General features: G+C 37.5%; 2 protein-coding genes across 2 annotated transcripts; both read right to left on the reverse strand.

The window, feature by feature from the left end:
• Positions 1 to 8561: 8561 nt before the first annotated feature.
• LOC145502199 (histamine H2 receptor-like) lies at positions 8562 to 9705 on the reverse strand. Its single transcript, XM_081481458.1, has one exon. The coding sequence runs from the start codon at positions 9405 to 9407 to the stop codon at positions 8562 to 8564; it is 846 nt and encodes a 281-aa protein (XP_081337584.1). The 5' UTR covers positions 9408 to 9705.
• Positions 9706 to 11046: 1341 nt separating this feature from the next.
• Positions 11047 to 12004, reverse strand: LOC145460269 (octopamine receptor beta-2R-like). The gene has a single exon (XM_081445019.1). The coding sequence runs from the start codon at positions 11896 to 11898 to the stop codon at positions 11053 to 11055; it is 846 nt and encodes a 281-aa protein (XP_081301145.1). The 5' UTR covers positions 11899 to 12004; the 3' UTR covers positions 11047 to 11052.
• Between the last annotated feature and the right edge of the window lie 347 nt (positions 12005 to 12351).

Raw genomic sequence — 12351 nt, forward strand, 5'->3', positions numbered from 1 at the left:
AGGTAAGAAAACCAGATTCTTTTAATCGTCACCTGTTCGCCTTTACGCATAGCTTGCTGCTTTTGTTTTCAAATGACATCATTCAGCATCAAATAAAAGAGTCTGAAATACTCTGAGCGGTTTACTGAAAAACTTCAGTAGAAATAATTAAATTATAGTTGTTCGATGCTTCGATGGGAAATCCTACATTTCAGCATTGAAAGAATGTTACTTGCCTTAGTTTGAACTAACGGTCTAAAATTTGTACCGATTTAAACAAAAGCCCTTCTAAGTCGATTTGTTTTGACGTTTTGACACACCAAATTTGATATCGCTTAATTGGTTTGCCTAGTTTCCACAGCAGTGAAATAGTGATCCTGTAATTACCATACACCGCGTGATATTTTACGTTCCTACTTGTTAGTCAAATAACTTGTAGAAGTTTTATTGGAGTCTGTCGAGTCCACGTCAGTTCTTGTTGTGCGTCTGTCAACTGAATGACAATAAACTACGTCATAACATTGTGAAAGAACCTTTAAATCCAATTCATCAGGCAACTAACAGACTCAAAAAAAATCACCTTCGGTTTTTCTTTTCTCTCTTTTTTTTCTTTGCGTCTCTCTTCCTTTCTATCCTGTCATCTTTCTATTACTTCCATGATAACTATATTTTGACAGACATGTTTTCAAAATGTGTAAATTTCATGTTTTAATAAAATTTTGCACTAGAGCAGTTTTTATTTAATTTTCAGGAGCTTTTATGATTGTTTTACTGATCTGAATAGTTTTCAAGAACCAGTTTTCCATTCTCTAGTAAGACCTCTGGCTTGTGCTCAATAACCGGTATTAAGACCCAAACAACGCTAGTTTATTATGTTTATATGCAGGCTTGTTTTAAGCCATCTGGTCTCAGCTAATTATCATTCAACTTCCTGTTTCCATAGCGATTTACATAGCTTTGATATATTCATGTGACATCGGACAGACGAAAGGAAAACTTCCTGGCTGCGCAAAACTGGTCAATTCACTTTGTTATACCTCCCAAGTCAAATACGTGTACCGATTGGAGGAAAACGTGTCATCTGTCGTGGGTCAAAACTCACTAACTCCTTAGGGCGAGCAAAACTCACTAACTCCCTAACGAAACAACGACTTTCAAGTCGCACGTGATCAGGTCGTGCTCCTTGAAACCGCAGCAAATTTGTGAACCAGCCGGCGTCAAGCAAAGGATTTCTTCGCAGTTTTTTTTTTCTATTTTTGAGTTGAGAGGTATAACAAAACACTTAATGGCTGGTCCCGCGGGAAACAGTGAGTTTTTTTTCCCCTCGACTTCAATGTTCCCCTGGGCTAACACAGCGGTCAAACGTCTGCGCATGTGCGAGCTATGGGCCAACTAAAGGCGGCCAAAATATTTTCATAACCTTGTTCTTTTCGTGGGTCATCGGCATCCTATAAATGACATTGTCCTCGTTATTTATATATTTGTTTGTGTTTTAGCTTGTAAAACGAGAGCTAACAGAAATAAGAGTTAAAAATTGTTCTACCTTCTGCTTGTTGCTTGTTCCTTTCCGCGGTATGTATTTTCCGTGCTTCTTGAATTTTTTGTCCGCCTCGACTTTGCATTTAGTGCACCAGTTTGTCCAAGGTTTGTAGTTAGGAAAAGATATTCCCACCTGGTCAAAGACCTGGTACAGGCGGTTTGGGATCGGTATTTTGGCCAGCTATGCCCCCATGACGATGGACATGAACATCGTTTGCAGTTCGATTCATCTCGTTCCTGTGCTTCAGACAAATCCAGGATCCGGACGGAATCCTCCCAGTCCTTGCCAAGATTTTTCCAGCTCGTCTGAGCGAAGCCGAATCACTGCAATTGTCTTTTTCTTCTCCAGTTTTTTCTTCTTTTACACACCGCTTGTCGTCCGTGTCCGGCGTCACGCATCGTGTGATTAATAAAAACAAACAAATGTATACTACGCCGTCAGCTCGTAGCATGACACTGGTTTTCAAGACTTATAAACTTTTTTGGTAAAGCTTAAAACAAAATGGTAAATCAACAGAATACCGGTAACTTAAGGGGGTATGGTACCCTAAAATATGGCGATGTTCATGAAAAATTCAATTTCTTGGAAATACAAGACTTAAGACCCTTGAGGACTTGTCAAAAACATTTTGAAACGATCTTGTCGAATTTCCTTCCAGATGAGTGTGAAATTTAAGGAAAGTACACAGTGGTATAAGTTTTTCCACGTAGCAACGGCCATAGCAACGACTGTTTACTATAAGAACGTGACCAAAAATGTAGATTATTTTTAACTTATATGAACGAAACTATTTAGAAAAAACTTTTAAGACATGCACAACTCGATTGGTATAATTATTTCTGAAAAGTTTGCCTCAAATTTCCATCACAGGCTCCTTCATTTCCCTTATGAAAAGGAATATTTCCCACTACTGCGGTAACTTTTTACAAAATAGAACAACCATTGCACCCCCTCCCCCGAGATCCAATCTGCACCCCTCCTTCCCCGCTATTTGTGGCTCGTTTAATGCTTAATATTTCGTGTAAGAAACTTAAAGTGCATTTTTCTCAAAAGTTTACTTTTGTTCCGACTGACTTCGCGCCAACATTTCTACTTTGCAAGGTTTTTAAGTAGAATTCCCGAAACTTGGGCTGATCACAGACCAATAGTGTCGCGATGATATAAACCAAAAAAATCGTAACATTTTAAGATCTGTCACATGACATGAGATGATTTGTCCACTGGGTGTGGTAAAAAATAAGGTTATTTCCAAATAAAGCTCTAAAAAGCACTGAAACTAAGAGTTAACTGTCAAAACTTAGGTTCATTGCACAGAACAAAACAAAAACTTACATGATATGCTTATTTGACGGTCAATTCTTGTTTTGTAAAAGAGCAGGAAGTGCTTGCGTCAATACTATAAAACACTACTTCAAAAGGCTCTAGCTGGTTTCCATAGCAACCATTTTGAATAAAACTCTAGAAATTTAATTTCTCTTCTTGAGTGCAATAGCACACAATTGATCTTTCTTCACCATATTTAAACAAACGTTTTGCTCCATTTGAGGGTACCATACCACCTTAAGTGGACCTTTGCTTGGAACCATTGCTCTATTTTTACTGACTTTAAAAAGATAAGCCGCGTTCCCCCCGGTCTCACCTGAACAGACTGGGTCTGAGAAATAGACACACATGACGTAGTAGCCTCGATGTCAATATATCGATTGAAGAAGTTCGATTATGCCACGTATCGAAAGCTTATTAACGTGTAAGTGACAGAATGTCTTCTAAATAGCTGTTTTGGTGGTCAAAGGACATCATTTAAGTCTGGCGATCGGTAACTTGACATGCAACATTCGAAGAACTGAATGTTTGCGGCAGTTGGCGATTCCAAGAGTGCTGTTAAGCGCTAAAAGATGGAAACTTGGTTTGCGACTGTGTCAGGCCAAAACAGAGCAGGTCTTAAAGCAGGTCACTTCAAGGGCACAAAAAAGGTATTTTGGCGAGTTACATGAGAAGTAGTAGGTATCGGGCCTATGAAAGTATGAATGTTTTGACCTGGTTTAGACTTATAAAATGTCTTGATTTGGCGGGAAGGTGCATTCCGTGTCACAACAGTATAGTTAACCATAATGCATTGCAAGATGTATGTGAAAATAAAGGCTGCTGTTAGCCAGGAACCAGAACAAGCAGAGTCAAGACTGTAGCATATTTGAGGAAACGAATTGCTCTGTCTAAAAGCTTTCCCCGGGATTGAGATAATTATCACAAACAATGCAAAATAGCGGCCTACACGAACTCGTTGGCGAGGTGGTTTTCGACGTAGCAAAATTCTGAACTTCGAAATTCTGTAGGTTTCTCAGAGTTGAAAATAGCCGAAGAAGGGTTTTCTGCCCATGGAGAAAACAAGGAAAAGACAAAATAACAAACAAATTTTAAACCAAGGTAGCCGGGTTGATGATTAGAATTAACGCTACTGGACTATAGTAATTTTAGGAGTTGAGAATGTGGACTGGACTTGGAAATCCGGATCATCACTTTTTCTGCCTTATTTGGTTCACCTTCTGGATGTTTAAATGTGAGTTTCTATAGTTCATTGTGCTTAAACAGTGACCCAAAATCAGTTCCAGAGTGAAATTCTTATTCTGAACCATCTTTCTGGCAGATAAGTTTGCACAAACGTACAGAAACTGGTGTTTGAGGCTATTCCAAGACCCCCAGCAGAGAACATAAATGTTTCCAAAAGCCCATTTTATCAAAAAAAAAAAACAACTGTGCTAGGTGTTTTGGAAAGAATAAGTTATATTTCATCGTATCAAGGGTATAAAGTGATGTTCAGTGCCGGATGGCACGTTTCGTGGTCATGACGTCACAAAACACATTTTCGTAAATAAGCTAGTTTGCAAAAAAACCTTTTACGTCAATTTGCTGTCGACCTGTTGCTTAGATAAAGGAAATGTTGATAATATGATACAACATTAACTAATCCGTTTTTAAAAGATTTTATGAATACTTTAATATTGTCACGTGACCTATTTCCTAACATTGCACGGATGTAATGCAGAATACGCAAAATTTAAAACACGCTATGAAAAGCTCTTTGTAAAAGAAATATAAAAATCACTAGTCTTACTCACTATCAGTTGTTTTTTTTCGCTGAAACAGGATACAAAGTTTTGAAATAATAACTAGTCACGTGACCAGGCAATGGAGCGTAAACTCTATTGGTGTTGCTCAACAATGTGAAACTATTACGGGTGTAGTTTTTTAGGCTAAATAATCATATATTTATCACTTTATTAGTGCAATGAAGACTTGTTATCGCGTTCATGCACCCAATATCTCATGCCTGTAGTTTTTCTAACGTATTTATAAACAAATAGAACTGTTTCGTTCTCGAAGTGTAAATTCCTATTCTTGGCTACCTTAAATGACCTCAATAACTTCTACCTGCCAGTTCTTAACTAAAGCAAACATTTTTTATTCCTACTTACCGAAATAAACGTCAAGTGCATTTATTTTTTCCTTCAAAACAAATATATATTTCTATTTCTCAACTGATATGCTGACCCTAACCCTAACCCTCGTATTAACCCTAGCCCTAGCCCTCGCCCTAGCCCTAACCCTAAGCGTAACCCTAAAAGTTAACCATAACCCTAACCCTAACCCTAAAGGCTAACCCTAAGCCTAACCCTACCCCTAGCCCTAAGCCTAATCCTAAAAGCTAACCCTAACCCTAAGTAAGGTAACCTTTACCCTAATCGTACCCCTAAACCTGACCCAATTTTTTCAACTATTTTGTAAAAGCTTCCGTAGTTGTAGGAAATGTTCCTTTTCATGAGGGAAATGAATGAGCCTGTAATGGTAAATTAGGTCATATTGGGTGCCTTATTTACCTCACAAGGTCATTAAGCGTCTCCAGCAATGATATTTTTAGACAAAGGGCTAAATTTCCCTTCATTTTATGAAATATTGAGTAATTTTATATTCATTACGCAATAACTCAATGGGGGCAGTATAGCAATAACGTGATAGTCATAAATCACAAGAGAGCTTTGTTTTACTTAAAATAATATATGGTAACTTTGGCATGGCATTTCCCATTTGCAATTTGTTCTGTGATAGACTAGTGCAAACCCAAAGACCCTACAAACACTCAAAATGTCCACTTTAATTAACTTTACGCCTGAAAAGTCTTAAGTTTTCCTTTTACCTACTTTCTTTTCCTTTTACAGATTTTTATGAACTTTTCAATTTTTTTCGTAAATTTTGCGTGACACCGGTTGTTTTCCATGTTTTTCTTTAAATTTTTGCGTGGGAAATTGGCGCGCGGCTGCCAAAAATGTACCCATTTGCGCATGCCCGACGTTTGACCGCTGTGTTCCCTCGGCTTCGCCTCGGGGAGCATTGAGAGTCTCGGGGAAACAAAACTCACTGTGCTTAATATGCTCCGGTTTATTGAATGAAAATGACAATCCAAAAGAGAAAAGACTTTTAATTAGAGGCACCATGTCCGCATTTTCGTTATTTTATTCTAAAAGAGTTGTTTTAATCGTCACCTGTTTGCCACTACGTACATTTTGCAGTATTTGTATTCAAACGACATCATTGAGAAACAAATATAAATTAATGGTCTCAAATCCTCCTCATTTTCAAATTATGGTTGAGAACCAAAAGTGAATCAATCCTTCATTTTGGAAGTGACAGCAAAATGCTGTAGCGGAGCCCCATACCCATATAGGAAAGAAAAAGAAACCCGTAAATTGATCTTCTCATGGCTGTCATGGCTAGCGGTATTGCTCGTGCGCGCGTACGCACGACGGAGTTGCGCAAGGTGGCACCCAAACATCCAGCTAATAGGTTGACAGAGACACGCACCCTTGGTTTATAGCGTCCTTTGCTGATACTGCACATCCATGTTATGGTCAATTGACACCTGTCGAAACGCGGTATCCGCTGACCAGTATCCAGTGACCATATCACGGGTTCAAGTTAAAAGCTCAACGAGTTCACGTGTTTTTTAGTGCACTGCTTTTTACATTTCATACGGTACAAAGTGACCAAATCTCTAAGCGTCTGAAATCATGAGTATACAATTTCTGTTCATTTGTCAATCTTAAGATAATTTTTCAAAGCACTCGCCGAATCAAATCTTTCTTTCAATGCAAGGGCCGTCTAAATCGTTCACAGAAATCTAAGGTCATTTAAAAAGCTGCTTGCTGGGACTGCAGTGACTCTTACATAGGCAAAACAAAACGACGGCTTCATGATAGGAAAACGGAACATTTCAGGGCTCTCACTAAGAATGACCCCACATCAGCCATTGCCGACCATATAAAAGCCACAGGTCACAACATCAAGTGGGATCATTTTGATACTCTAGCTTCTGGTAAAACAGATTATCATTGTAAAATTAAAGAAACTTTGCTCATCCAAGAACTTAAGCCGGCTGTTAATGTAAACGCAGCAGTGAGAAGCTGATACTTTATTAATAAGCTTAGGCTTTTATTGTTTTACTGTTAAGAAACAGATGTTTCTTAACTCCTTATTTACATTTCATATACAGTTTTCAAAAATTGTAACGGTCTTTATTCCACTTTTGAAAATGTACGTTGCGCAGCATACGAAACATCAAGTTATTAAACTGCATAACTTTAATATGTTTATCACCGCTATTTGTGTTTTATTCCTCGCTAGCTTAATTAGGCTTTGAACAACCCGGCCTAGCAGCTCCGGTTCCGCTTTTAGGCTTGGCTAAATCTATATATTATGTTCTTGGTTGAAATAATAACGGTATAAATTGTACAGCATTAAACAACAATTCCCCCGTGACGATTTTGATTAACGCTTAATTTTAACACACCAAATTTAACATATTTTTATGGGTTTTCAAATTTCTTGGGCAATAAAATGATGATTACGAAACCACCGTGCAACGCGTCAGATTTTGCCTCCTACCCGACAGATAACTTGTTCTCTGAAGAAGTGCTATTGGAGTTCTTTTGAGTCTAACAGATTGACTTCAGTTTTTGTTATACATCTGCCACTTATATGGCAGTAAAATTACGTCAAGACGTTGTGAATTGATTGGTGTCACCGCCGCATTTGATTCTTTGTTATTTTTTCCGTTTGTACTCGCATTATTTCCGTCATCATCGCATTCTTCTCGTTTATCTCGCTTTCACGTTATCAATACTCTGTTAGGTTTTTTCGCATAATTTTGTTTTGTTTCAGTATGCGTTTTTCTAGCCTATTTGTGCATTTTCATCGCGATGTTACAGTAATCTTGTTTCATTTATTGCCTTCCGCTTTCCTCTATCGTGTTCCTAGCCGTCCTAATCATACAACGTTTGTAAGTATCGTCTACCTTTGGCTCGTTATCTCTGTTTCTTTTATTGTATTCGTTCATAACTTGTAATTTATTTTGTTTGTATCAACCGCTCGCTTTTCATCGCTTTCTTCGCTTTCATCGTTTATCACCGTTTGAATTGTACATTTCGTGGCATCGATTAAAGCGCATGTAGCGTGTTGAACGTTTGATTACAATAACTGGCGAAGTCACGATATGAGCCAAAGCTGGCGGACGCTCACAAGAAAAGGGCGTCCGTTTCTATTTTTTTCTTTACGTTCCAACTTTCGCTTTTCTTTTCTTTCCGTCTTATCTTTTCAATTCATTCCTTTCTTTTCAGTTCTTTCAAGGAGGCTTGAATTTTAAATTCCCCGCAATAATTTCAAACTTTTCTTACTTAAACAGCATTCAAGTTATGGTTTTCAAACTTTGTAACTTTCCCCTAAATGTATTAAGCAGTATATCAGTGTGGCCTTTACTTTGTCACGCGATCAGAGGTTTCTACAGTTCGCGCGTTAAGCTTAAATTTCTTTTCTTGTTTTATTTTATTACCTTTGTCAGTTATTCTATGTAAAAATTCTTCCTCGGATGCTCTTTTATTTTGTTTTCTTAAATTTTAATCAATTTTAACTCACTCTTTTCACAGATTATTCAATATACAATACAGCTACTCACACTAATTACTGTTTTTGTATTTCTTCACTGCTTATTGAGTTAGTTACCTTTACACAGGAGTATTTTAAACCGTTTCTTTATGTCCCTCTTGAAGATAGCATAAGCTAAAGGGTTAATGGCGGAGTTTAAAACAACAATAGGTACCTTATAATGGAGATCGTTACATAGTTCATTGTCATCCAGAATATGTACAAAACTACAACGTAAAGCAATTCCGTATTTAATGAGAAACAAGCCTAGTACAATTGCCATCATTTTAACAGCCGACTTTCCCTCAGTTTTATGCCAGACTTGATGATTAAACCGTAACTGCTTGGCCAGGTTGCGGGCAGATCGCTCGTGTTTCCAAACAACGCGTAACATACAAGCGAAACAAAAGATTACAATGCCACACAACAGTATTTCAAGAACAAGGCAAAACCAAGCGATAATAGTAATGCTAAGAGGTGTTTTTAAACTAAACCTTAGTAGTGACACAAAAGCACTAAACGTCAGTGGGATTGCCCAAGATATGAAAATCATTTGAATTACAAGACGGCGCTTCATGAAAGTCAAGTATCGTAAAGGTCTCGCGACAGCAACGAATCGATCCAGCACGAGACCGCACAAATTCGCATCAGATGCGTACCCGAACAGCCACCTTATAAAGTCTATTCCGTCAGATAACAGACCTTGAGAGTCGCATCCACTCGCCATCTCGCAGAAATAGAGTGAAGGAACTGCGCTCATCCCTAGGAAGAAATCAGCCATTGCCAATGAAACGATGAAGGCATTCGTCTTCGTTCGAAGTCGTCGTTTCCTGCAAACTATGAAGATGACAAATCCATTTCCAGCCATTGTCAAGATTGAAAGAGACCAACCGAGAATCCAGAACCAGTTTTCCATTTTCCAGTTCGACAGCTTGCACTTGCTCAATAATCGTTGTTAAAACCAGAAAGGCGCTTGTTTTATCCTGTTATATGCAGGCTTGTTTTAAGCCATCCTGTGGCAGTTAATTATTATTCAACTAGCCGGCCGTTTGCATTACAGTTAACATAACTGACACTATATTCCAGTGACATTTGATAGTGAATAAGGATAGCTCCTAGCTGGGCAACGATTTTAAATGCGTTACATTTTCCGGTTTATTGAAGCAAAATGAAAATCCAAAAGAGAAATGTAGTTTTAGTCAGAGGCAGGTGCCTTTTTTTATACTCTGCACAACCGCATTTTCGTTCTCTTTTGTAATAAAAAAGGGTTGTTTTAATCCTCACTTGTTTACCACTATGTACATTTTGCAGCATTTGTATTCAAACAACATCATTGAACAAGAAATGGAAATGTTCTCAGTTCTCTTCATTTTGCTATTATGGTTGACAACCAAACGTGAATCAATCAGTCCTTCATTTTGGAATTGACAGCAGAACGTTATTTGGTCTTAGCTGAAATTAATAACGGTATAAAACAGTATTAGAATTAAAACACTTATTCCTTTATGACACTTCTGATTGATGTTTTGACATACCAAATTTGACATCTTTTCAATGGGTTCCTGATTTTTAGGGCAATGCAATAGTGATTAAACAACCACCAAGCAATGCGTCATATTTGCTTCCTAACTGTCAAATAATAACTTGCCACCAGAAGAACTGTTATCAGTTGGAGTTCCTCTGAATCTAACTCACTGACGACAGTTTTAATTTCGCAGGTTGTGCGTCTGAAATTTATATGACAATAAAACTACGTCATAACGTAATATAATAACTGGTGCACTCTCGTCATGAGGCAAAGCTGGAACACGCTTGCAAAAAAAGGACATCCGTTTTCTTTTTCTTTACGTTTCAATTTTGGATTTTCCTTTCTTTCCTTATCTTATCCCGTTTATTCATTACCCTTCTTTCATTTTAGTTTTTTTAAAGAGGCTTGAATTTAAATTACCCACGATGATCGCAGACTTTTCTTACTTAAAGTGTATTTAAGCTATGGTTTCAAAATTTGTGACTTCCCCGAAAATTTAGTGGGCAGTATATTAGTGTGGCCTCTATCTTGTCACGTGATCAGACGTTTCTACGGTAACCATGTCTTTAAAGGGTGTTTCGCCGAAGTTTAACTTAAATTTCTGTTATTCTGCATGAAATTTTGGGTTTCAAAAAGATTTTACTTCACAATTTTAATCTTTTTACAATAAATTGGTGCTGTTGTGACATTTCAGAACAAGATTTAACCTTTTGGAAGAAGATTCCCTCGGAAATCAGACACTTGCCTAGTTGAAATGATTTTAAAACATTAGTGAATGGGAAAGAGTATTTTTAATACACCATAGATTAAAGAAATTTTTATTACATGCGTTTTGATTGTCTTTCTTACTTAAGTAGCTCGTTGGTTAATGTAATTCATGTATTCCTGTTAATATAGCTAATACATTTTTTGTGTAATTTTCACGACTCTTAGGAAGACCATTTTTATGGTAAGATATCGTGCTTAAATAAAGATTGATTGATCGATTTCTCTCTTTATTTATTCCTATTTTTTAAGTTCATCGTTGCTAAAGTTAGTTACGCTTAAATAATAGTCTTTTAAACTCGTTTTTTATGTCTCTCTTGAAGATGGCATAAACTAAAGGGTTTACAGCTGAGTTTAAAACCGCAATAGGTATCTTATATTCGAGATCACTGCATGGTTTGTGATCATTGAGAATATACACAAAACTACATCGCAAAAACAAGCCGTAACAGAATAGAAACAAGCCCAAAACAATTGCCATCATTTTAATCGCAGGCTTCTCCTGAGTCTTAAAGAGAACTTGGTGATTAAACCGTAACTGTTTAGCCAGGGTACGAGCGGATCGCTCGTGTTTCCAAACAACGCGTAACATGGACGCAAAGCAGAAAATTACCATAAGACACAACGGCAACTCAAGAACCAAACAAAGCCAGCCGATAGCACTAATGGCGATATGTGTTTTTAAATTAAACCAGATAGAAGATGCAATTACAATAAACGTTACTGGGACTGCCCACGATATGAGCGTCATTTGTATCACTCGACGGCGCTTCATGAAAGTGAAATATTTCAAAGGCTTCGCGACAGCAATGTATCGATCCAATACTAAGCTACACAAGTTTGCGGCTGATGCGTACTCGAACAGCCACCTTATAAAGTCTATTTCGTCGGATAACGGAGTTTGTGAGTCGCATCCACTTGTTATCTCGCAGAAGTAGAGTGAAGGAACTGCGGTCATCCCTACGAAGAAATCAGCCACTGCTAATGAAACGATGAAGGCATTCGTTTTCGTTCGAAGTCGTCGTTTCCTGCAAACTATGAGGATGACAAATCCATTTCCAGCCATTGTCAAGATTGAAAGAGACCAACCGAGAATCCAGAACCAGTTTTCCATTTTCCAGTTAGACGCCTTGCTCTTGCTCAATAACTGCTATCAAGACCCAAAAAGCGCTATTTTAGTTTTATCTGTGTTATATACAGGTTGCTTTAAACCATCTGGTCTCAGCTAAATATCATTCCATTTTCTTTAACTTTACTTACATACATTCAAGTGACATTTAACAAACAAATAGAGAAGTTTACGGATGGGCAACACGGGTCATTTAATTTTATTTTCCACTTAATTGAGGGCTTTCCAATCGTTTTTTTTGTTGTTGTTGTTAGAGGGTAGGGATTCCCTCGTCTAGAATGCCAATAACGTTTTTATAGGTAGGAAAAACAGCTTCTTTTAGAGTCACCTGTTACCCTCTACATGTCCTTTGCAAATTCTGTTTTTGAATTGAAATGATATAATTGAGAATCAAATAAAATAGTCTCAAATACTCTTATTTTTCAAATTAAGGTAAAT

This window comes from Orbicella franksi, chromosome 11 (genome assembly GCF_964199315.1).
Source record: "Orbicella franksi chromosome 11, jaOrbFran1.1, whole genome shotgun sequence".
NCBI classification, from domain to species: Eukaryota; Metazoa; Cnidaria; class Anthozoa; order Scleractinia; family Merulinidae; genus Orbicella; species Orbicella franksi.

Coding starts and splice junctions, on each gene's coding strand:
- LOC145460269 (XM_081445019.1), bottom strand. CDS start 11,898: ATGGAAAACTGGTTCTGGATTCTCGGTTGGTCTCTTTCAATCTTGACA.
- LOC145502199 (XM_081481458.1), bottom strand. CDS start 9,407: ATGGAAAACTGGTTCTGGATTCTCGGTTGGTCTCTTTCAATCTTGACA.